Source organism: Hemitrygon akajei, chromosome 7 (assembly GCF_048418815.1).
Source record: "Hemitrygon akajei chromosome 7, sHemAka1.3, whole genome shotgun sequence".
In the NCBI taxonomy this organism is placed as follows: domain Eukaryota; kingdom Metazoa; phylum Chordata; class Chondrichthyes; order Myliobatiformes; family Dasyatidae; genus Hemitrygon; species Hemitrygon akajei.
This window is the reverse complement of record NC_133130.1, coordinates 52191718-52218855: the sequence shown is the minus strand read 5'-3', so window position 1 is coordinate 52218855 and position 27138 is coordinate 52191718. Positions and strand designations below refer to the sequence as shown.

Below are 27138 nucleotides of genomic sequence, written 5' to 3'. Positions count from 1 at the left end.
AGAACTAAGTGTACAACCAATAAGTGGAATCATCTGTGGCTCTCCTAGACTTGAGTTCTAGCTGTTTGTAATTCTGTACTTCAAATTTGCTTTTCCTTTGATGCATTTGGATATCTCTGAATCTGAGCAGCATAATATGATCTCTTCTGGCTTCTCTGTAGAATGTGGGAATAGGATTGAGTGTTTCCACTGCATTTGTTCTAGGGATATGTGTAAAAGGGTTCAGTGCAGATGTGTGTACATATTAGATTGGGAGGACTTTGTTAATTTTTTTTGTTGAGTTACTGCTTTTCTGCTGAACCCATTAACTCTACATGTAAAAGATTAACAAAGTTTCTGTATTAATTATAATCTCGCCACATTTGTATAATTAAAATACTACATTTTACAACTTGTCTCGCAGAAAGCTGACTGGCCAATGCACAAACTGGAATGCTCTTCACTGAGTAAATTTGGGCAGAACTGGAACCCCTCGGAGACAGTCAGGCTGGTGGCAAGAATCCTGGTTAAGCAGGTAAGGTGACTGACTGATGGGTAAACTAACAAATTATCTTATTGATATAGGTTAGGGGGATGGTACCCACTGGAATAACAATATTTGAAGATTATTTACTATTTGTGTTGAGTTAACAACATGGCATTGCTTGACAGCTGTTGCCAGTTTGAAATTTGCTGGTTATTAGTTGTAGTAGAAGTGTATATGTGCCAATATCTATCGAGTGAGAGTAAAATTCTTGTTCAAAACCAGGCCTTCTCTTTCCCTTCCATTATAATAAAAGTTAATAAGTTCAGTTCTTCTCCTCGAGAAAAGTTCTGCTATTATGAATGGGATTCTGAAGCACTGGCAGTGCCACAAAGGAATAGTCACGGTCAGTTCCAGAACTAAATCAGAAACTAATCGGCTGGTGTCGCCCTCTCGCCCCATGCATGTATGTAGGTGTACTTTCTCTGACAGAAAGTGCCTGCGTGGTAACCTCATTGAGGCCATTTAAGATTTAAATAGCAAAAAAAATTCTATTTGCGATTGAAGGGATAAGCGTGAAATGGTCACTCAGAAATTCAGTTGGAAGTTAAAGAGAATGCACCATTGAGCATACAGAAGTACAACACAGTACTAGCTCTTTGGCCCATGATGTTGTTCTTACCTATATAAACATATACCACAATCAATTTAACCTTTCCCTCCCACACAGCATACAACCCCCCATTTTTCATGTATCCATATGCCGAAGAGCCTTTTAAATGTCCTTCACTAAATAGGGAACATCTGGAATGTGCAATTATCTGTCACTAACTTTGTTCAGAGAAAGTTTGTTTTACTGAAGGGGCTGGATTAAAATGGGTTAGAAAGGCAAGGCTTGTTGAGGATGATGGGCCATTTGCATGATTTGGGAGCAATTCTCATCTGAGTAGACTTGTGTCTCACTCTGGGATGCTGGGTATACTCAGCATGTCAGGCTACATGTGTAGAGAATGAAGCAAATAAAAAGAAATTCAGAGTTAGATTTCTGGTGAAATAGTGAATGGTAGGATGCTAAAGAATATTTATGAACAGAGGGTCAAGTACATTGTTTCTAATAGTGGCAACATATAGTGTGTTTGCCTTCATAGGTCGTAGAATAGAGCACAGAAGTTGGGATGTTATATTGCAACTTCACAAAACACTGGTTAGACTGCACTTGGAGTAATGTGTGCTATCCTGGTCACCACACTAAGAAGGATGTGGTTATTTTGGAGACTGCAGAGCAGATTCGTCAGGATGTTGTCTGTATTGGAGGACTTTGCTTCTTAAGAGAGATTGGATAGGATGCATTTTTTCCCAAAATTAAGGAGTCTGATGCGTAACTTAAGAGAGCTATATAAAAAAAATTATATGAGGCATTGACAGCAGACTGAATCATTTTTCACCACTGAAGGGATATCCAAATGTGAGATCATGTATTTAAGATGAAAGGAAGGGGTTTTAGCCACAACCTTTAAAAGATATTTAGGCAGACACTTAATTAGGCAAGGCGTTGTAGGAGCTAATCTGGGTAAATACAAATAGCATAGATGGGCAAGACAGGCAGCGTTGATCTGGTGGGATAAAAGGCATGTTCTTGTTCACTGCAACACTTATGATTCAGTAGTGTTACCTTTTCTCATTGACCTAGAAATGTAATGATGAATAGTTTTCCTTGAAGACACTTCATAACACCACCCCCCCATCCCGCCTGTTTGTTTATTTCCCTCGCTGCTGTCCCAGTCTGTATTTGGACAGTCACAAGCTTCTGCATTTTGCACATCTCTGATTTCCCTGAAGGCTTGCTTCTTAATACATGACAGCCTGTTTAAGAGTTTGATCAGTGTAATCACACCTCCTGTTGATTCTACACATATTTTGTCCTTGATCGTTGCGAGATTCCTTTCTATATTTTTTTAACTGCACTGCAGCAGTCTCCTTTGTCAGTGTTGCTACACAAACCATCCACACACAACTTTCTTCCCTTCCCTTTATTTTCTGCAGCCTCTGTACTAAGGAATGTTTGGAACGTATTCTTGCCCTGTTTTTTATGCAGTTCATAAAACTTCATTTGGTTAATTACTCCCACAGAGTTCCTATTTTATTCAATGTATCTGGACCCAAATTTGAGTCTGGTTATTTAAAAACTTGTTCCGTGCCTTTCTCTTTCTCGCTTTGTACTGCTTTCTTGTGCCCGCCGCACTGCCAAGTCAGTTTAAAACCCCTGGTCCCATAAAAAGCTTTCCTTTTCACCAAGACATTGCACCCTTGTTCCCAATACTGAGGTGCAATCCATCAGGCTTGTTCAAGTTCCATATCTGCCCATATTGGGCACAATGCCCCACGACCTTCAAACCTCCCCCCAGGCGTCATTTCTTGAGGCACTTGAGTGCTCTCTTTCTATTTCTACAATGATTGATGTGTGATAAAAGGACAATCTTTCTGAGAGCTTCCTACATACCATTCTTTCCTATCTCCTTTTAAAAAAAAACTGCAACTCCTCATCCTTGTTTTCTACCTGTAACTGGCATTGACATAAAAGTTGCTAGAGCTTCTCCATCTGAGAATACTTTATCTATTGATTGACCAACTATCTTGCATTTTCCACATGGTGCAGAATTCCACAGTTCTGAGGTGCCCCAAAATGCCTCTTTTAAGTTAACAATCAAGAGAGATAATATTCTTAAAGTGGTATTACATTTCTTCCAGGTCAAACAAAACAGCAAAAAGACTACATTTCTGGCATTGTTATTTCAAGTTGTTGCTGCTGCCTCCATTTCCCATGCTCCCAGAAGCTCTCTGATCTCCATAAATATGATAGCTTTGTAAACGCAAGGAATGTGGAATATCACAAGGTAGCAAGGATACTATTTTGCTCTGTGCTCAAACATTCTCTTCTATGGGATGATTAATTCCTTTTGAGAGTTAATATGGACAACAGGAGCGTGGCTTTTACTTTCTGACTAATCACTCTATTGAATCTATTTGGCAGCAGCTATAGTTTTAAATTCTTTTATATGTTCTTTTAATTATAGAAAATGCATCCAGAGAAAACTCCTTCAGAGGAATTATTAGCTGTTAATGAGTTTGAGTCACGTAAGTATGCATTCACTATAAAGTCTGAAATCAATCAAGTTTCTATATTCTGCAACATTTGAAGTTTCCAAGTAAAGGATGTGCCTCCTGTGACATTCCATTCATCATGATGTAATTAATACTTTGCTTTTCGACTCTGCATACAGTACCTCAAAGTGTTTGACAGGTTTGCGATGTTATTTTGACTAAAGCTTCAGCCTGCCCTTAATGATTGGATAAATATTTGCTGCACTAGAATACCTCATCTGTGATTTTTCTGAATCTCTGTACCACTTGAGGTAGTATAAGGTTCATGTTAGCTGTTATCTCAAATTTGTTCTAATACTTTTTCCAAAGTGACTACTTTGACTTCTGTTTTGGCCTGTTAGGGGGGACTCCTATGTACTTCTGTGTGGCCCACAAGGATGCACTGGTACTGTAAGATTTTTTTCCCAGCCTCCAGTTTTAATAGATAGTGGATCTATGTCAGTAGCAGAGGCAGCTGCAAGAAGCTATTGAAGAGGTCATTTTGAGGCACACTGAATGTTGCTATTACTTGACGCCCCTTCATGCTTCTAGTCAATAGTTACTTGGTTTGTGGATATTTTTTACTTCATGATGTTCTAAGTACTTTGCACAGAAAATATTAATTTGTCAAATGCTTTTAGTGAAAGTGAGGATATTGAAGTGATTAGCGTTGAACTAGTATAGAGGTTTACAAAAGACCTTGTATGCCGATCCTCTTCTCTGGGTCTGCACAAACCATGGTCTCATATATGAACTTCACTGAACATAAAACAGCACAGCACAGGAACACTGTTTGCACAAACATGTTGTGCCAAAATAATTAAAATTAGTATTGTATAGGCTGTGCTTACACTAGGAAGCTACTGGGGAAATGATTGACCACTGGGAAAGCAAGTGGGTAGTTTTCTCCTTAATTGTGTTGACTTGAAACACACACAATTTGATGTAACTTGCTCTCACTAACAAAAGAATAATTGGTCTGATAGGGCATTTTAATCAAGGTTGAAATCTGTACAATAACGCTGCCTTCCCTGTTAGGCCATTACTGGCAATAGCTGGAATTAGGGCTGCATTTCCTTTAGCAGATCAGAAGTGCAGTGAAAGCCTGCTCCTTCCATGCCTTTGGGCATGCTCATTCTGCTGCGAGAGTTGAATATCCTTTGTTTTTGTATCATCTGAGAGAATATTTATTCGAGGACTTTGACAAGGTAACACCAACAATAGGATCAAACCAACAGTGTGGGCCATGTTGTTCCTGGCACTTGACCTACTGACTTCTCCAATAGATTGAAACCAATATTAAGATTTCTGAGTAACCGTTGTTTAAATCCATTCTTTTCAAATGGTTTTGTTTTTGGTTTGTTTTAGACCTTGATAAATTGGATAATGAAAAGAGAGAGCTAATTGAGAGTGACATTGCTGCCCTTCATCACTTTTATTCTAAACACTTGGACTTCCCTGACCAGGCAGCTTTGATTGCGCTCTTTGCTAAGGTTTGTAGCAGCTTTGAAATCTTGCGTTCTTGTGGGGGCGGGGGGGTAAGAGAAAATAGTTATTTATTCTATGGGTGATTACATGAAACAAATTCATGATTTTTCACATTAACGTCAGCATGACTTTGATGCCATATTTGAAAGCTTTAACCCAGGATATCTGAAAGAAATCTGAAACTTGCTGATAGTAACAGAAGAACCATTTCTTTATATCACATCTGGGATGGCTGTGAAGGGTTGGGAAGAAGGAAATGCCCTTTACAAAGTACAACAAAGCAAAAAACTGTGGAGATATTCAGCAGGTCAGGCAGGAGAAATAGTTAAAATTTCAGCAGTGGCAAAAAGTTGTAAGAAGGGAAGCTTATGGACACAAGAGTGATTCATTTTATGAAACTAATGATTTGAAATAGTGGGAAGGGATTGAAGATTGGTCGGAAGTGAAATCTTATAGAAGGTGGTGTAAATTGTGAAGGATTGTCGAATGCAGAACTTGTAGGATTAGAATAAGTGGAGTGTTATGCTTGTTCTGTCCAAGAGGGGAAGTTGTTAGAGTAGAGTTGTGAGAAATGGACTCAATCAGCAATGGTAGAGGTGTAGACATTATTCAGAAAGAATTACAACATCTTGGAAGCATGAATGTAGAAAGTCTTATAAGAGCAAACACAATGATGGAAGAACTGGGAGAGTGGAATGGTTACAGGATGTGAGTTGGAGTCACTGTTTCTGACACCATTTCTGTACTGGCCACATTCTTAACTGTTGTAGGATCAGAGACCCTCTATATTAGGTCTGCATACAGGCCTAAAATGTACTTGTTCTGAATGATCACTGGTGGCTGCTTTATGTCTGGTTTTCTTGATCATGAAAGGCAAAAGTATGGTTTGATACTCCAACTGTTATGTTTTCCTATTTTAGAATGATCATTTCAGCTTATTGATTACAGTGATGTACAGGAATTTTCATAATGAGACTTGAGAATATCTGTGCATCTGATTTGTGGCTTGCTTTGTTTAGAATTAACTATTTCAGTAGAAGAATGCTATTTTCTGCTCTTTTCAGTCAAAGTAATGTTTTTCAAGTTGAGCCCACTTCTTGTTAACCTCCAAACTAATCAGTGCTATACTCATTGCACCATTTACCTCTATCTTGTATTTTAAAGAAGCAACTTCCATACAGAAACTCACTCATTTTGAAAATGAAAGGAAATTGTATACTATTGTGTATAACAAACAGCAAAGTAACTTGTACTCTTACCACTGTCTGCACATACTTTTAGCGAATTACATTGTAAACATAATTGAACCTAACAGATTTTCTAGCTTGCCTTGCTTAATTTCCATAAGGAGTCCAACTATATAGTGCAAAGATAGCTGGAATGGCGAGAGCCAGGATAGCACAAGAAAGCAGGGCTTCCATGTGGAAACATGGTCAAATCTTGGCATTGCCTCCGCCAAGGGATTAGAATATCCAGGCTTTTGTTTAGTTTTCACTATGCAACATACAGTTTTAGCATTCATGTTGGTCCTAGCACCACTGGATTTTGAGTTCAAAACAGAAATCAAGAGCTTCTCACCTATATACCAGTCTGCCACTGCTTCAGTGGTTTGTCCTTACAGTGCAGGAATGCACACGCGTGACTGATGGGTTAATGGATAAAAAGTATGGTTTTGTAGGTGTGGCTATATCTGGCATGAAAGGCAAGGTCTTCCTAATTTTGGTAGCAGCATATGGTGATAATGAGGGGGATTTTGCAGAGCTGATGGGGCTGAGTGTGCCGTTGTCTTAAATTAACAACTTTTATCTTATTAATTGGCCTTAAGCTGCCCAGCTGTGAAGTCTGATTTGGACTTCTCTCTGAATCATTGGTCCTGGCTTCTGGATTATTGATGGTGAACTGTAATTGCAGTGCTGTTGAACACTGAACTCTGTTCGTCTAGTACAGTATTACTGATGGGAAACAAGGATCTTTTCTGAGAAGTTGAAGTATACTCATCAATAACTTAGTGTAGAGATCAATGTAGGACACAGGCATTCGTGTAAAGTTGTTAATTTTTCTTCCTTCCTCAAGGTAAATTGCAATGGATTCACAATTGAAGATGAAGAACTTTCCCATTTGGGCTCTGCCATCTTTCCAAGGTTAGGATTGTAATGTGAAGTACAGTCTGATATAGCTACCAATACAGTTATTTATTCTTGTCAGTTAACCAGAAATTTTCATAACGCTGTGATGGCGTAGTGGTTAGCGTGATGCTTGAGGCATCGGAGTTCATTTCTGGCGCCATCTGTGAGGAGTTTGGGCATTCTCCCCGTGACCGTGTGGGATTTCTCTGGGGGTCCTGGTTTCCTCACTCTGTCCAAAGACTATCTGGTTGGTAGGTTAATTGGTCATTGTAAATTTTCCAGCTTGTTGTGTTGGAAGGGCCAATATTCACTGTTAGAGGTCATTAGTGATTTTTGATAAAATAATTTTGGTTAAATTTCATCATTTTTCTCCCAATCATTATGGAATTCACGATGCTATCAACTTTTGCAGTAAAGAGCATTTCATAAACAAATCTGAGTGAGTCAGAACCATTTTATCATAGCCATAGTGTCTGAGCATTGAAGAAGCAAATTTAATCTGGCCTCTTTGAGATGCGTGATGGGAGAGTAGTTTAGTGGCATAAATGCTAAAGTGACATCAGACTTATCTCTATATAGACAGTAATCTGATAATGGGGCCGGATGATTTGATCCTGTTCCTATATTATGCCATTTGTCTTTTCAGGCAGTTGTTGTTTTTCCTTTTTCAAGTTGTGTGCCCAAATCCAAGAAAACCTAGAGACAAACCTATCCTGCTGCAAATGGGTAAGCTGGAAGGTTGTCTGATTTTCGCCAGTGTCACAAGAGGATGGCTGGAATGGAACAGTACCCAAATAAAACACCTCCTTTAATTGGCATGCTTAGGACTTGGCTGCTGGACTAGCAGATAATATCTTTTTCACTGGACCATCATGATTTCAAATGGTTAATAGTTGATTATTGGAGATTTTAATGTTACCTTGGAATAGTAACGAGGAATTCAGGGTGAAATTTGAGAGTGCCCAAATCCAATGAGCCTGATAAGATTTCTGTAAATTAGAACTACAAGAATTGATTGGGAATTTTCTGTGTAGAGTATTGGGCAGAAAACACTGCTAACCTGCTCTCCCCACTGACATTAACAATTATAACCATATAACAATCACAGCACGGATAATGGACTTGATTTTTGCAGATCTGCTGCCTTAAGTCACCTCAGTCCAAAATAGCTTGACGATATTCAATGTAATGCAACCATATGGTGACCTGAACAGGCCTAGAGAAGGGCTGGCTTGTCCTTGTGAAGTGTCAGAGCGCCAGCTGTCAAAGATTCAAGCAGTTTGTTACTCAAACAATTCACAAGATGGAAATGCAGCCTCTCAGCAATACATTTAAATATAGATCATTCAAGGGCAATGTGTAGTTAAACCAGGGCATTTTACTCAACCATTCAGACTTCTCTGCAGGATGTAATGATGATTCCACAAACCAAGTTCATACATGACAGAAGATGACTGCACCCCCACAGTAGGTAGCAAACCATCCTGCAGATCTTCCAAATGCTTATTCATAATGTCTAAATGGTACAGAAATAAGGCTTTCATAATTTTTTATGCTTCTAACTCACTGGAAAATTCAACTATTTACAATACAAAACAATTAATTTTTTAACAAGTGCATAAAAATATTTTAAACTTCTATGATAAATTTCATTAAACAAATTAGTATAATTAATTGAAAAAACATAGAGAACATAGAATCATAGAAAACCTACAGTACAATACAGGCCCTTTGGCCCGCAATGTTGTGCCAAACATGTCCTTACTTTAGAAATTACCTAGGGTTACCCATAACCCTCTTTTTCTAAGCTCCATGTACCTATCCAACAGTCTTTTCAAAGACCCTATCATATCTGCCTCCACCACCGTCGCCGGCAGCCCATTCCACACACTCACCACTCTCTGCATATAAAAACTTACCCTGATATCTCCTCTCTACCTACTCCCCAGCACCTTAAACCTGTGTCCTCTTGTGTTAGTAATTTTAGACCTGGGAAAAAGCCTCTGATTATCCATGCGATCAATGCCTCACATCATCTTATACACCTCTATCAGGTCACCTCTCATCCTCTGTCACCCCAAGGAGAAAAGGCCGAGTTCACGCAACCTATTCTCATAAGGCATGCTCTCCGATCCAGGCAACATCCTTGTAAATCTCCACTGCACCCTTTCTATAGTTTCCACATCCTTCCTGTAGTGAGGTGACCAGAACTGAGCACAGTACTCCAAGTGGGGTCTGACCAAGGTCCTATGTAGCTGTAACATTACCTCTCGGCTCTTGAACTCAATCCCATAATTGAAGGCCAGTACACAGTATGCCTTCTTAACCACACAATCAGCCTGTGTGGCAGCATTGAGAGTCTTATGGACTCGAACCCCAAGATCCATCTGATCCTCCACACTGCTAAGAGTCTTGCCATTAATACTATATTCTGCCATCATATTTGACCTACCAAAATGAACCACCTTAACACTAAACTGGTTTGAACTCCATCTGCCACTTCTCAGCCCAGTTTTGTATCCTATCGATGTTCTGCAGTAACCTCTGACAGTTCTCTACACTATCCACAAGACCCCAAACTTTGTGTCATCTGCAAATTTACTAACCCATCCCTCCACTTCCTCATCCAGGTCATTTATAAAAATCGCGAAGAGAAGGGATCCCAGAACAGATCCCTGAGGCACACCACTGGTCACTGACCTCCATGCAGAATATGACCCATCTACAACCACTCTTTGTCTTCTGTGGGCAAGCCAATTCTGGATCCACAAAACAAGGATCCCCTTGGTTCCCATACCTCCTTACTTTCTCAATAAGCATTGCATGGGGTACCTTATCAAATGCCTTGCTGAAATCCATATACACTACATCTACTGCTCTACCTGAATGTGTTTAGTCACATCATCAAAAAATTCAATCAGGCGCATACACCACGACCTGCCTTTGACAAAGCCATACTGACTATTCCTAATCATAGGAATCATCAACATCTGCAACCCTTCAATCCCCTGGAACCTCTCCCGTCCCCATTGTTGTCAAGATCATTGCCAGAGGCTCTGCAAGCTCCTTCCTCACCTCCCACGGTATCCTGGGGTATATCTCGTCCGATCCCAGTGACTTATCCAACTTGATGCTTTCCAAAAGTTCCAGCACGTCCTCTTTCTTAATGTCTATATGCTCAAGCTTTTCAGTGCACTGTAATTCATCCCTACAATCACCAAGGACCTTTTCTGTAGTGAATACTGAAGCAAAGATTCATTAAGTACCTCCGCTACCTCGTCCGGTTCCATACACAGTTTTCCACTGTAACACTTGATAGGTCCTATTCTTTTACTATTTATCCTCTTGCTCTTCACATATTTGTAGAATGCCTTGGGATTTTCCTTAATCCTGCTTGCCAAAGCCTTCTCATGGCCCCTTCTGGCTCTCCTAATTTCATTCTTAAGCTCCTTCCTGCTAGCATTATTTTCTAGATCTCTATATTTAACCAGTTTTTTGAACTTTTCATAAGCTCTTCTTTTCATCTTGACTAGATTTTCAACAGCCTTTGTGTACCATGATTCCTGCACTCTACCACCCTTTCTCATTGGAACGTACCTGTGCTGAATGCCATGCAAAAATCCTGAACATTTGTAACATTTCTGCCGTACATTTCACGGAGAACTTCTGCTCCCAATTATGCTTCCCAGTTTCACTATCACAGCTGCCATCCTCTTCCTTTCTTTACCCATCTGAGCCACAGGACCAGACTCTGTGCCAGAAGTGCGGGCATTGTTGCTTCCCCCAGGTAGGTACCCCCCCCCCCAACAGTACTCAAACCCCTTATTGTAAAGGGGGACAGCCACAGGGGTACCCTCTAGTATCTGATTCTTGCCTTTCCCTCTCCTGACTGTTAACCACTGTTACCCGTGTGGCCAAGTGGTTAAGGCGTTGGTCTAGTGATCTGAAGGCCGTTAGTTCAAGCCTTGGCCGAGGCTGTGTATGTGTCCTTGAGCAAGGCACTTAACTACACATTGCTCTGCGACGACATCAGTGCCAAGCTGTATCAGCCTAGTGCCCTTCCCTTGGACAACATCGGTGGCGTGGAGAGGAGAGACTCGCAGCTTGGGCAACTGCAGGTCTTCCATTTAAAAAAAAACTTTCCGAGGCGCAAATCCATGGTCTATCGAGACTAACAGAGGCCTACACTACACCCACTTATCTGTCTCCCAAGGCCCTGGTGTGACTACTTGCCTATAGCTCCTATCTATCACCTTCTCACTTACACCGACCAGACGAGAGTCGTTGAGCTGCATCTCCAGTTCCCTTACCTGGTCCCTAAGAAGCTGCAGCTCGTCGCACCTGGCGCAGATGTGGCTGTCCGGGAGGCTTCCCACATCCGACACCCAGTACAGAACACCAGCCTCACAGACGTCCTTCCTATTCCTATTCTTCACAATTAACATACCTCCCCTCGACCCGTTATTGCCGAATCCCCATTGTGCGAAAGCCCTCTCACTCTGACTCCCTCTACTCAGTGGCCACTCTATAAAGCAGTCTTCTTTTTAAATTCTTCTCGTCAGTTTAACTTGCTGACGTCCACGTGCCTGCACAGTCATGCCTGGATCAAAAAATGGGCAAATGCTGAAAATCTTGAAGTTCTTAAAAAAAGGGAGAAAAAAACAATTGAATTGACTTTATTACTTACATTGTTCATATACATGAGGAGAAAAAATCTTTACGTTACGTCTCAGTTCAAATGTGCAATTATAGTAATTTATAATAAATATTATGTACAACAGCATAGTCAATATAATAGGAATACAGTTGCGTCGGCATGAATTAATCAGTCTGATGGCCTGGTGGAAGAAGTTGTCCCTGAGCCTGTTGGCCCTGGCTTTTATGCTGCGGTACCGTTTCCTGGGTGGTAGCAGCTGGAACAGTTTGTGGTTGGGGTGACTCGGGTCCCCAATGATCCTTCAGGCCTTTTTTACACACCTGTCTTTGTAAATGTCCTGAATAGTGGGAGTTCACATCTACAGATGCACTGGGCTGTCCGCACCACTCTCTGCAGAGTCCTGCAATTGAAGGAAGTACAGTTCCCATACCATGCAGTAATGCAGCCAGTCAGGATGCTCTCAATTGTGTCCCTGTAGGAAGTTCTTAGGATTTGGGGGCCTATACCAAGCTTCCTCAACTGTCTGAGGTGAAAGAGGCACTGTTGTGCCTTTTACACCACACAGCCGGTATGTACAGACTACATGAGATCCTTGGTGATGTTTATGCTGAGGAACTTAAAGCTGTTCATCCTCTCAACACCAGATCCATTTACATCTATAGGGGTTAGCCTGTCTCCATTCCTCCTGTAGTCCACAACCAGCTCCTTTGTTTTTGTGACGTTGAGGGAGAGGTTGATTTCTTGATACCACTCTGTCAGGGTGACTGCTGTACCTGCTGTAGAGATACTCAGCAGGTTAGACAGCATCTGTGCAGAAAGAAACAATGTTCTTTTGAAAATACATCAATTTGAATTGACACCATTCTCATTCCAAAGATGTCATATGACTTCCTGATTTTTTTTGTGTTTTCTCCTCAGTTCGTCAATGTTTTGCTTCCCCTTTCAGGAACAAAATAAATGCCACTGTGGTGTGTAGATGGGGGAATATACAATTGATTGGCATAGCCCGGATAATCTGCTTCCATGCCTCCCAAACCTAATCAGTTGTATAAATAATATCTTGCATGATCTTGTGACAAAGCTTCAAACCTGTTCAGCAGTGGTGACTGTTTCTGTGACATACAGGAATAAAACGTTATTTCTATTGTTCTGATCTGTGCTGAGTGGAGATGATTGCTGATGCCACCAGGGGGTAGCAAAAATGTGATGAGAAGATTATTTTTCCTTGATTCAAATATTGCCTCTTTTAAGAAAGCAGTTTGCTGAGCATGTCACCTGCCTTGGGTGTTAGCAAGTCTGACGATGCAGGGACTGTAATTACATACACAGTTGGAGCGATCTAAATGCTTAAGCTTACTGTGTTAATGTCTGATGAGTATTCTTTTAGTTATTATCCTGTCTGCTTTAGTAACTCCTCCAAGGTGTTTTTGCATTGATGTTAGATGCACTTGGTACTTACAAAAATATCTCGTGTTTATTTTTTGTGTGCTACTTTTAACTCATTGTAACTTGCATGACATTAAATTGCTGGCAGTGAGACATCTTGAAATGCTCTGCTAGAGCATTGATTTTTGGCTACTGGTGCTATTAGCATTTAAAACTCACCTCTAATTAGTGTTGAAGATTTAAATTAGTGGAGTGAAAGCAATGTTGAAAATGTTCAGGAGTCTCTAGACAAAGGAGCAGAATGTTTTGGGTAAATGGCCTGTCAAATCACTTCTTTAAAAAAAATCATGGAACAGCTTTTTAAAAAAAAAAGAATTCCAAACATGAGCAGTTTCTGGAAACTCTACTGCCACATAAATTGTGAGCCGGTTCAGTGATTTAAGATGTGTTTGCTATATTAATATGATTGAGTTATAGGACTGTTCAGTAGCAGTGAAAGACATGATTTTCACTCATTAGACACTGAGTGCAAGCAGTATGTATTTTATCATTTGGATGCTTTAATGGGCTACCTGTAACTCTGGATTTTATACATGAACACCTTGAATCCTTGGCATCCTTTGTAACAGCTGCATATGTTCTGTTGCCCAACAATCAACATTTATCTTCATTTGCCTGGTAGAAAACAGGTTTTGTTTTAACAAATATTAGCTGTTTTTTTTCTCCTTGCGTTATCCAATATGTTTATTTTCAACGTAATCAGAAGGTTATTTCCACTTAAATTGCACAGTTTTTAAAATGTAACCACTGATTTTTGAAATGCCTGGCGCATTAATGTTCTTTGTTTTGTTTCTAATCTAGTGTCGCTTTGATGAATCACAGTTGTTGCCCAAATGTGATTGTAACCTACAGGGGGACGACTGCAGAGGTCAGAGCCGTGAAGCAGATTTGCCCTGGTGAAGAGGTTAGAAAACTTATTTTTGCTTTTAATTTTAACAAAAATGTTAAAATGGACATTTTGATGAAATGTGTGTATTACTAATAATATATGCAAAGTAAGAAACCTTGTTACTGCGTCATCTTTATTTAGTTTAAGATTAAGAAGTTTGTATAAAAAAAATGAAGGTAAACAAACCATGTGATACCATTGTTAAGGCAAATGTGCTAAGAAGTCGCTGAATATACCATCCTTCATGGGCATTGCTTTTATACAGATGATGTACTGAGAATATGAGAAACCTGCCGATCACATGTGAAGAGATTGAGTGTTGAGCTTCAGAGTACAATATACCCCTACCATATGGCAATTTGGAGAATGAAAGTTCAATTGAAATTTTTTTCTGTACAGTACATCCATGGAGACATTACTTTTGAGAGAAGAACTTTCTCTAGCATTGCACCTCCCCACATGGGATTTAGTGGGGTGAGGGGGAAGAGGAGAATTTACGAACATTGAAAACCCTCCATAACATAGGGTACCCTGCACTCTTTTTGATTAAGTGCTACATTAAATAATTGTAATTGCATATCATCTGCAGGCCAAATTCAATTCAGATTTGATGCTAAGTTTTAATTGAAAATCTTACTTGTCTTTGTTGATTATGTTGTAGATTTTCACAAGTTACATCGATCTGCTGTATCCAACCGAAGACAGGCAAGACAGATTGAGGGATTCTTATTTCTTTACATGTGACTGCAGAGAATGTGCAACAAAAGCAAAGGTAATTTTTTTTAAACTTCATGCTAAATTTGATGTTGTCATCTTCTTGATCACAGTCAACCCTTTGCTTTGGTCAAGATTTTTTTTGAGATTGTCAAAGGATCTGAGTTTTATCTTTTGGGAGATAAAGTTGGAAAACTGGAAAGGATGGAAGATTTTTGGAATTTGTATGTCAAGGCAATTGATGCTTGAACAATTACCAATCTAAATTTGAGTGGCACATTTTTTATTAACTAACTGTGCTAGGAGTTATGAGATGAGAACAGATGTCTCACTGATAGGTGATAGGAGCTCAGTAACCCAAAATGGTTTGCCTCTATTTCTGTCTTCTTGCCAATGCTGGGTATTGGAGGAAGAAGAGGTTGAATTGTATTTTCATAGATTTTTACTTCATCTTTAGTTAAAACCAAATCATGCCCAGATTGTCAATTTACACCCCAGGTTGAACTTGGAGTTTAGAGTATCTGAATGTAGTTTTATTAATCCCATCTATCAATTTCTGTGAATTGATGGGACCTATAAGAGGCTCTTTATGACAGAAGGATTCAAGATGTCAGGTGAAACTGTAGCCTTGCACTGCCATGTTACAGCTTTGCCATATTTTGATGTTGCTTATGTTCATCTTTTCTCTGCAGGATAAGGAAAAGTTGGAAGTCACAAACTATGGTGAGCCACCAAAGCCTGAGATTGTCAAGGACATGATCAAATATGCAAGGAATATAATTGAAGAGTTCAGGAGAGCCAAGCACTACAAAAATATCCTTTTTTTCCAGTGGATGGTCATGGGGTTGGCATCTGTTTGATACCAAACTTCTACATGCGTGCTATTCATCTTGATTCTAGAAGACTTCTTTTTGCTCTGTGTTCAGTAGAGCAATGGAGAGAGAGCGAGCATAGAACCCACCAAGCTTGCACCAACTATCAACCACCCATTACACTAAATCCACATTTTTTTTATTCTTTCCATATTTCCATCAACTTAGTGCAATGTTGAGACTTTATAAAGCACTGGTGAGGCCTCACTTGGACTGTTGTGAGCAGTTTTGGGCCCCTTATCTAAGAAAGGATTGCTGAAACTGGAGTGGGTTCAAATGAGGTTCACAGAAATTATTCCAGGATTGAATGGCTTGTCATATGAAGAACATTTAATAACTTTAGGCCTCTATTCAATAGAATTCAGAAGAATGAGGGATGATCCAATTGAAATCTATTGAACTGTGAAAGGCATTGATAGAGTGGATGTTTCCCATGGTGGGAGAGTCTAAAGACCAGAAGACATCCCTTCAGAATAGAGGGTGTTCTTTTAGAATTAAATCAAGGAATTTTTTTAGCCAGAGAGTAGTGGAATTCTTTGCCACAGAGATACATAAAGATAGCCTCTGTTGCTGCCTAAGGCAAAGGTTGATAGATTCTTGATTGGTCAAGGCATGAAGGGATACAGGGGGTGGTGGGGGGGGGGGGGGGGAGACAAGAGATTGGGGCTGAGAGGAAAATTGGATCAGCCATGATAAAATGGCAGAGCAGGCTTAATGGGCCAAATGGGCCAATTCTGCTCCTATATCTTAGTCTTATGGTCTAATAACTTCACCCATATTCTACCACTCTAGCGCCAATTTACAGAGGCTAATTAACCTACCATCCCACTTGTTTTGGGACATGGGTGGAAACCGTAGCAACTGGAAACTTGCATAGAGGAAAGAAGTTACACACGATATAGGAGATCAGGTTTGCACCTATTTTATCATTGTCACATTTACTGAAAAACGGAGAAAAGCTTGCATGTCATCCAAACAGATCCTTCCATAGTACAAAAGGAAAAACAGAATGCAGAATATAGTGTTACGGAGAAAGTACAGAGCAGCTAAATGGCCACCTGCCATCAAAGAATTACAGTTGGCCCTCCTTATCCGCGAGGGATTGGTTCCAGGACCCCTCGTGGATACCAAAAAATGCGGATGCTCAAGTCCCTTATTTAACCTGTCTCAATGCGGTGGACCTTGGGACCCAGCAAAAACCCAGACCTTATTTAACCTGTCTCAGTGCGGTGGACATTAGGGCCCGGTGGCAGAGCTCTGAATCCGCAGTGTTTCTGTTCATGAAAATAATCATGATTACGATTGAAAATAAAGTGGTAATAATAAAGCAATCGGAAAGAGGTGAAACACCATCGGTCATTGGAAAAGCGTTAGGCTACGTCAGTCAACAATCGGAACAATTTTAAAGGATAAAGTGAGAAAGGTCCTGCCCCGATGAAAGCTACAATTATTACTAAGCAACACAGTGGTTTAATTATTGGGTTTTTGATCCTCCACATCACCCGGCACGGTGGAGAGCACACTCGGGAGCGATCTGTCACTGGATCAAACTCGGGAACTTCCATTCCCAAGCCTGGCGCTGAAACATATGTTCTTAAGTGTTTTATATGAATAGAAAGGGAAAATATATACTATATACTAAGACAAACATTTGACTAACTGACGCTAAGTAATACCAGATGTACCTGTTCCGACTTACTTAGTAAGAGAACTTCTGATTTTTTTCGATCCCGATCCACGATAACCCACACACGTCCTCCCGTATACTTTAAATCATCACTAGATTAATTATGATACCTAATACAATATAAATGCTATGTAAAATAGTTGTTATATTGCATTGTTTAGGGAATAATGACAAGAGAAAAAAAGTCTACATGCTCGAACAAGTTCTGGAAGAGCAGTTCTGGGTTTTCACAATTCGTGCATGTGGAATTCACGGATAAGGAGGTATATCTGTATGTCTGTTAATGGCATTAAGTAGATGGGGACTGGGGAATTTGACAGATGGGGTTTGGCTTTGGATTTGGGTATTTGATCCTCCACGATATTCCGCGTGGGAATTTAAACTGGAGGTGGCTGTTTTTTTTTACGAGGTCGAGTTGTGAGCTCGACATCGACCCAACATGGATGGAGAACACGCTCGGGAATGGTCTGTCACTGGATTGAACTCAGGAACCTCTGTTCTCGAGCCCGGCGCTGATCTCACTGCGCCACCAGCCAACCTTCACTTTTGAACATGCGGACCATTGAATAGATGTGGACAAAATAACATTGGAAAGTTAAGCTGCAGATGGAATTTGATGTGGTAAAATGGTAAATGCTAATATAGACTGGAGAGAAAGGCACTTTAGGATATAGAGCAACAGATTTTGGTGCATAATTCAAACATCTTTATCGTTTTATAAGTCACAATTCTTCATGCAAGCATTCTGTAACGGAATTTATTTGATTAACAGAATTTCATTAGTCCAATGGCTTTGGTGGGATTTGAATTCATGTTCCTAAATCAACTGTCCAGGACTCCAGGTTGCTAGCCCAATAATAAACTGATTGTGCCACCATGTTTTTTACCATTAGAACTGCAAAGATAAGACTGTAAGTGTAACCCTCAGGCTCAGCTGTGTAAGTGTAGGGAAGACCATCTCTGGCCCCATCAAACATATGAGATTGAGGTACAAAACCTGTTTCTGTGGATGTGTCACCCTGTTATAAATTGGTACCATGGAGTAAGACAGTACACCATATGCAATTAAACAATTTAGCTTTATAATTCTTAATTTGACTAAAGGGTTAGTAAAGTAAAACAAAAAGAAAAGGCCCATTTTAATTCTCTCATCCCAAGAGCAGATGGAGGAATTTAGAGTAGGAGATGGCATTTTTGCAAGTAACGGTGGGAAGAGGTATAGTCCAGGTAGCTGTGTGAGGCCATGGGTTCATTTTATCATTTTAATGTGAGTATCATTTTATGTTTATTTTTCCATGGTAAGCTGGTTTTATATTACAATTCTTAACAACCTAGCACCCCCTAGTGAGTTGCTGGAGATCTGCGAGTTAAGTCTGGACAAGATGGGATCAGTTTTTGAGGATAACAATGTTTACATGTTGCACATGATGTACCAAGCCATGGGGGTCTGCTTGTACATGCAGGACTGGGATGGAGCTCTTCGCTATGGTCAAAAAATTATCAAACCTTACAGGTAATAAATTCTATTCTATTCTCAACTCCTTTTTAATACAGTAATTCTTTTTAAAGGTGATTTGTGCTTTTGGCTATATTAATGCACTTTTTTTAAAAAATGGAAGTCACACCAGTGTTTTTACTTAAGAACTATGAACAGTGCACTTCAAGCCATCTGTAACTCAACAGTGGTACCCAGTTACAGCTATCTTTCTTTATGCCATTTAAAAATTTGTGATACATATTTCTGTCACATTTCTGACTGAGTCTGGTCAATTCTAAGATAATTGTCTTATTACTTTGGTAATTATTAATTTCTTATTTCAGTGGCTTTCACTTTTACTGAGCGGGGCCTAATGTCTCTGCCAATAAAGGAGGCCTCTGAGCCATGAGCTTCACAGGCTAAAACCGATGTCCGTTTATGTTTTGAAGTTTGAAACTTGAAGCTTGTCAGCAAATGCAGATAAATGATTTCAGATCAAACATGGGTGAATCCTGTGTAGAGAAATGTGAAACAAATGTTTGGAATGCACAAAAAGATTCATGAAATAGATGTGGGAAAAGAGCTAGGGCTTTTAAAAAAAAAAAGTGACAGAACTGAGGCCCATCTGTGTTGCAGAGTGCCAAGGCGGTTGTGTTTGCAATCATCCTCACAGCAATTTTCCAATATTTACTCCACAGCCAAGATTCTTTATTTTTCGAACTTCATTTAACTGACAAGGTTCTTTGTTTATTTTCATTCTTTATATTATTCTCCCTCTGGGCAACATTAATGTTGGTTGTGTGTTGTATCAACTGCAATTATTTCATAGTGCAGGAATCTTGAAAATCAAATACAAATTACGGTTGAATATGAAATTAACTTGATACTCATAATTGGAATATTGTTTCTTTTTTGTCTTCTGCAGAGAATTGTGTGCCCTCCCCCAAAACATAAGGCACAGGAGTCCGATCACTACTGAATATTACTGATTTTTAACCATTCATAACTTCTTGTCTGTTCTTACCCTGTGGAGTCAGAAACACCACAATAGCTGAAATTTCTTGGAGAGACATTAAGATTCATGCATACTGAAGGCAACATTCAATAGGGACTGAAGTAGAAAGTGGCTTGAGCAAATTACGAATGGGAAGATTCCACCAAGAAAGAGTTTTAATTTTGAGGGTTGTGTAGCTATTTGGGATTCTGTATTGCCACATTTTTCTTGGATCCAGTTCCTGTGGGGTATTAGACCCTGTAGAAAATTAGGACTTTGCTTGGGTCGTGAAGGTTTTTGTTTTGGCTTCCTTATGTACTTAACAACAGAAAATGTTGAAGAAATAGAACTGTCTTGCAGCACGTTTGCAGAACATCACAGGCACATGTATTGAAGTGGTGTAAGAAGACTGCTTCTGTGCAGTTTAAAGGCACCTCCTCGAGCAGGTCTCATGCCAAAATAAGGTACCTGTGTCTGTAGATTACCAAAAGTCTGTGGTTGCCCTGGCTTCATTTCACAGCTCTGTGTTTGTATTTGTTGCTACTATTTGAGGTAGTCGGGTGTTTAATCCTCACAACCAAATTCCCGCTCACCAGCTAATGCTCCAAACCCAAACTTGCCTGATTTATTGACAACTCTGCCATCCTGAAATGAACATTCGAATCATATAAACAAAAGAACCTTATCAACTGTCGGGATATCACTAGCTGGAAATTGGATTTGCTGTCAGTTCTCCTCAAGAACAATTATCTTGATTGGGTTCCCATTAAAAGGGTTGGGTAATATGCATGACCATGATTTTTATTGGTGGATAAACATCCTGACCAGTAGATTTAATAAAACTGGCTCCCCTGAGTCTGGTTTAACACAAGAGATTAAAACCTGTCTTCTATGATCTCACAATATTCAAACTTGGATTTGGAAGATAAGATGAGAATAGATTTTGCAGGATAAAATGCATAACTAATCTTTTTTAAAAAAAAAAATCCATTATGATAAATGTTAGCAGCAGTAATTTGCATCTTTAACTTTTAAAACAATGAATGTCTAAGAATAACTTATAGGTGTGCAATTTTGCTGCTGATATAGAAATATATGGGAAATTGATTTGAGGAAGAAGGGATCTGGAATGGACAAGATGGTGACAGTATAATTTGGGAATGAGTGATTGGAAACCAGTAAATGTCACTACAGTGAGGGATCCAGACGTCCTTGTGCCTTTATAAAAGAAAAGGGATAAGTGTAAAGGTTATGAAAATACAAAGTCTGCAGTTATAAAAGGCTTTATAAAAGACAATTACTGGAATGTTGTGCAGAGTTGTACTTGCCTTGGAGGCAGTGCAACACTAATTTCTGATGTGCTGTTGTCTTGAGTGGAGATTCTGGATTGGATCAACCTAATCTTGCATGAGCATTTATTTTTAAGTCTGACTGATGGTAAATTAAGCTCTAAGTAATGTTGAAAGATTTTGGTTAAGGTATATATTGTTCTTCTGTTGTAGAATCTAGAAATAAGGAAAATAGATTCATTGCCATTTAAGATTGCTAGAAAATTATTCATTTGGAGGATAGTGTAAATGATTTTCTTTAAAACCTCCTGCTGCTAATGCTTAGTAGTTGAATATATTCAAGTTTGCAAGGAATGGTTGTTTCAGCTCCTGAAGTGAAGTTCTAGGGACTGTTAATCATATCATTGGGAGTTGGCATCGTTTAGTCTTGTGTCTTAAATACTGTATCTTGTATTTGCTGACATAAGATTCTCTGAGCTGGTGGCAAGTCATTGGTGTGTAGATCAAATAAGATTGGGGCTGGAAAACTCATCTACACTGCAGAGCTTCACAGGAATTCTCTTTCCAGCAACTCTTCAATGTCAAGATGCCAGACAAAATCTATACCAACCCAAACTTTTTTGAAACCACCAACTGCATATTTTTTTATTACCACATCAACTGCTGAGACTGCAAAACCAGAAAATATGAAGGATTGAGTGTACTGTGTCATTGCCAAACAGTTTCTTGAACTGGTCTATGTGCTTGCATTTTGTCATTCTCAACCAATTTGGGACTAGTCTTAAGGCCATTGGGGTCTTCCAAACTAATCCAGACTACATTCCAGGGCTGGAAGAAGTTAGAGTGAAATGTATAGTTTTAAGGGTTTTTTGAATACAGATACAAATTTTGAGTTTGTGATTAAGGGTGGGAGGTGGGATGAGTGAGGAAAGGTTACAGATTCACACAATGAAAAAGTACTGGATTGGACACGGAATTAGAATTTGACTGCACCGTTTTGGATTTGCTAATGCTTATAAAAGATGGGAGCTGGTCAGGGAACAAAAGAACATTTATAACTACCGGTAGTACATCAATGAATGAAGACTTTGGAAACATTGGGGATGGAAGGGGATGTTATTGTAAAAGTTGGAAATCTTGTTCAAAGCAGGTGGGATATCAAAACAGGAAAAATATGATGCTTGATATTTTTCACTCAATGATTTGTACATTTTTTTGGGAATTGAACTCTAATAACTTGTGTAGGAAACAGCCATGCTTTGGTGTTCTAGAACTTTGTTACTTTCCAGCTCTGAGATTTGTCTGTAGAGGTTAAAATTTAATTTCAAACGTAGCAAAAGAATATTAAAGACAGTTTTTTTTAATTTTTAAAAGCACCAAACATTACCCGGCATATTCCCTGAATGTTGCTTCAATGTGGCTGAAGCTGGGTCGGTTGCATATGGGTCTGGAACACCACTCTGCTGGAGCAAAGGCACTAAGGAAGGTAATAAATACTCTGTTTGAATTTCTCTGTAGTTGATATATAGCTTATACTAAAGATGTAATTATTTCAATTAAGTTAAATATTCCAAAGGCTCATGAGATACTTAATCAGTGTTCTTACCTGCATAAAACCTACTACTTCATGCCAAATTAGATCACTTGTCTTGAGCTTGTTACAGGCAGCAGTCTTTGATCCTGCGGTCGGTGAAAGGGATAATGATCCATTGTGCGTGTATTGTCATTTAAAGCTACAAGCTCTCTTGCCACTCTGTTTACGTATACTTCAACCTATCCAAAAAATAGTTCTTTTTCTTAATTTCCATTATCACTATTTCATTTAACTCTGAATTTGGAGCCTAAGATCCCTCTGCTCATCTACACTTGCCCTTAACAGTGCACTGTCAATTTACAGTGACTTACTAAGGTGTAGCACTTCACATCTGTTATATCTGCCCTTAGCTGCAACTGATCTATAATCCCACTGTATTCTTTGCCAGGTATGTACGCTATCCACAACTCCATCAATCTTAGTATCAACTGCAAACTTACTAACCAACCCATCTACGTACATTTTCATCCAGGTCATTTATATACATTGCAAACAGCAGAAGTCCCAGTACAGCTCCATGCAGAACACTAGTTATCAGACCTCCAGCTAGAATAAGTCCCTTTGGCAATTACCCTCTGTCTTCTCTGGGAAAGCCAGTTCTGAATCCAAGTGGCCAATTCACCATTCATCTAATGCATCTTAATCTTCTGGATGAGCTTCCCATGAGGGAAGGCATTGTCAAATGCCTTATTAAAATTCATGTAGACAACATCCACAGTTCTACCTTCATCGGTCACCTCTTCAAAAAAAAAACGCAATCAAGTTAGTAAGACATGACTTACCCTGCACAAAGCCATGCTGGCTCTCCCTAATCAGGCCAAGATGTTCCAAATGCTCAAATATCCTCTCCCTAAGAATTCTCTTCAGTAAGTTCCCTACCACTGACGTGAAATTCACCGTTCTGTAGTTACCAGCATTATCCCTGGTTCTCTTCTTGAATAATGGAACGACATTTGCCTTTTGGTTAGAGAGGACACAAAGATATCCACGTCTTTCTTGGTAAATACTTATGTCGAATACTCATTAAGGATCTCACCCATGTCCTTCGTATTCAAACAAATACCTCTCCCTTTCTTTCTGAGTGGCCCAGATTCTCCCTGGTTATACTCTTGTTTCTGATGTTTGTGTGGAATGCCTTGGGATTCTCTTTAATCCTACTTGCCAGTGACTTTTCATGGCCCCTTCTGGCTTTCCTGATTCCCTCCTTGAGATTTATGTTGGCTTCCCTCGGACTCCGTTTGCATCTAGCTTCTTAAGCTTTACATACTTTTCCTTTTTCTTCTTGAATAAACTCATCACTTCCCTTGACATTCAATGTTCTCTTACCTTGCCATCCTTCTGACTGGAATATACCTGTCTTGCATTCTGTGCAGTTTTTTAAACAGCCTCCACTTGCTAGACTTGACTTACCTGAAACAGCTGATCCCAATTAACTCTCCCAAGTTCCTGCTAATACTTTCATAACTTGCCCTGCTCCAGTTTAATACTCTCGTGTGAGGTCCATACTTATCATTATCTTTAGCATATCTTAAAACATATGGAAGAGAGAATCTGCAAATGCTGGAAATCAAAGTAATACACGCAAAATGCTGGAGGAACTTGGCAGAGTAGGCAGCATCTATGGAAAACAGTCGAGGTTTTGGGCCAAAACCCTTCATCAGGACTGGAAAAAGACACATCAGGGTAAGAAGGTGGGAGCACAAGATAGTAGATGATAGGTCAAACTGGGAGGAGAGCGGAATGAGGTAAAGAGCTGGGAAGTCAATTGGTGAAAGAGGTAAAGGGCTGGAAAAGGGGGAATCTGATGGGAGAGGACAGAAGGCCATGGAAGACAGGGAAGGGGAGGAGCACCAGGGGGAGGTGATAGGCAGGTAAGGAAATAAGGAGAGAGAGGGGAATGGGAATGTGGAATGGTGAATGGAGGTGGGGAGAAGCAATTACCGGAATTTTGAGAAATCAGTGTTCATGCCACCAAGTTGCAGGCTACCCAGATGGAATGCAAGGTGTGGCTCCTCCAACTTGAATGTGGCCTCATCGCTGCAGTAGAGCATGAGAATGGGAAGTTGAATTGAAATGGGTGGCCACCTGGAGATCCCTCTTTTTCTGGTGGATGGAGAGTAGGTGCTTGGTGAAGTGGTCTCTCAATCTGCAATGGGTCTCACCGATAGACAGGAGGCCACACCAGGAGCACCTGACATTGTAGATGACCCCAACAGTCTCTCAGGTTGCCTCACCTGGAAGGACTGTTTGGGGCCCAGAATGGTAGTGAGAGAGGAGGTGTAGGGCAGATGTGGCACTTGTTCTGCTTGCAAGGATAAGTGCCAGGAGGGAGATCAGTAGAGAGGGACGAATGGACAGGGGAGTCCTGCAGAGAGCGATCCCTGCAGAAAGTGATGGGGTGGTGGGAGGGGGGGAGAAAGATGTGCTAGGTGGTGGGATCCCGCTGGAGATGGTGGAAGTTACAGAGATTTATGTGCTGGACACAGAAGCTAATGGAATGGAAGATGAGGACAAGAGTAACTATCCCTTCTGGGTTGGTGGGAGGATGGGGTGAGGGCAGATGTGTGCAAAATAAGAGAGATGCAGGTATGGGCAGCATTGATGGTGGAGGAAGGAAAGCCCCTTTCTTTGAAGGAGGAGGATATTTCATTAGTTCTGGAATAAAAACCCTTATCCTGAGAGCAGATGTGGTGAAGATGGAGGAATTGAGAGAAGGGAATAGCATTATTACAAGTGACAGAGTGGGAAGAGGTATAGTCCAGGTAGCTGTGAGAATCACAAACAAGAGAAAATCTGTAGATGCTGGAAATCCCAGCAATAAACAAAATACTGGAGGAACTCAGCAGGCCAGGCAGCATCTATGGAAAAAAGATTCGAAACATCGACGGTATTTTCTTCCATAGATGCTGCCTGGCCTGCTGAGTTCCTCCAGCATTTTCTGTCTGCAACTGTGAGAATCCGTGGGTTTATAAAAATATATCAGTAGGTAAACTGTCTCCAGAGATTGAGAAAGGGGAGGGAGATGTTGGAAATGGACAGGTAAATTTGAGTGCAGGGTGGAAGTTGGTTGATGAAGTCGATGAGCTTGGCATAGGTAAGCTCATCCTTCAGCATTTTGTGTGTATTAAAACTTCTGGAGCTGTGATCAGTGTTCCCTAACTACTCATCCACTGAAAGGCCAGGTTCTTTACCCAACACCAGTTCTTATACAGACAGTCCCACCTCTTTTGGGCTGACTACATGCTGTTTTAAGAAATCCTAATGCATTCACCTTACAACTTCTGCCCCATCCAAACCTCTTACATGAAGAAGATCCCAGCTTTTATCTGGAAAGTTGAATTCCACTGTTTTCACAACTTATCCTTGATCTGCCTGCATATCTGCTCCTTGTTCCTCAGGGTCCCAGTGACTATTGGGGTTGGGGGGGATGTCCCAGTGACTATTGGGGTGGGGGTGTGTGTCACAGTGATGATTGCACCCTTCCTATTTCGGAGTTCTACCCATATAAACTCAGTGGACGAGCCTTCAATCATGCCCCCCAAGTGCAGCTGATATTGTCCCTGATATCTTCTCCATCCCCTACTTTTATCTCCATCTCTATCTTTTGTAAAACATGAAAACCCTGGGACATTAAGTACCCATTCCTGTCCCTCTCTCAAACAAATCTCCTTAAAGGCCACAACATCATAGATCCAGGTACTTATCCATGCTCCAAGTTCATCAACTTTACTCGTAGTAATTCTAGCATTAAAATATACACACTTCAAATTATCTATCCTACTATATCTACTACTTTGCTCCTGCCTGTTCTTACTGGCCTTGACACCTACCTTCCTCTGTATCTCTCCACTTTCTGACCTGGTGCTCTGCTTCCCATCCCCCTGCCAAACTACTTTAAACCTTCCCGAGTAGCACCAGTGAACCTCCCAGCCATCATCTCTTACCTATACATTTAAATGTTGTCAGTGAATCTGCTTCCACCATTCTCTCAAGCAGTTTATTTCCACATGCTCGTTGCTCTTTGGATGATAAAAATCAGATCCCCTCTAAATCTTTGGTCCTTGCCTTGAATCTACTTCGTCCAGTTTCATCTACCTCTGATATTGGAAGCAGTTTTCTCTACTACCCTGTAATTTTATCTACCTCACACATGCCCTTTCTTAACTCCTTCCCTCAAGGGAAAGCAGAACTGGTCTGTCTCATTACATCCTGTCAAATCTCTTCTAGTCACCCTCTCCAGTACGCTTGCATCTTCCCTATAGTGAGGTGACCACTCACTATATAGTGAGGTGTCGAGTTGC

General features: G+C 40.2%; 1 protein-coding gene across 2 annotated transcripts in view; it reads left to right on the top strand.

Annotated features, from left to right (window-relative positions):
* The window catches only part of LOC140730442 (N-lysine methyltransferase SMYD2-like), a 55461-nt gene that overhangs the window by 26158 nt on the left and 2165 nt on the right, over positions 1–27138 (top strand). For both annotated transcript variants that reach the window (XM_073050852.1, XM_073050851.1), the window contains exons 3-11: positions 404–514; positions 3538–3598; positions 4973–5097; positions 7166–7233; positions 14123–14225; positions 14872–14982; positions 15617–15737; positions 18822–18996; positions 22618–22729. In XM_073050852.1, coding sequence (XP_072906953.1) covers positions 419–514; positions 3538–3598; positions 4973–5097; positions 7166–7233; positions 14123–14225; positions 14872–14982; positions 15617–15737; positions 18822–18996; positions 22618–22729 — 972 coding nt within the window. In that variant the 5' untranslated portion in view covers positions 404–418. The remainder of the gene's footprint in view (positions 1–403; positions 515–3537; positions 3599–4972; positions 5098–7165; positions 7234–14122; positions 14226–14871; positions 14983–15616; positions 15738–18821; positions 18997–22617; positions 22730–27138) is intronic.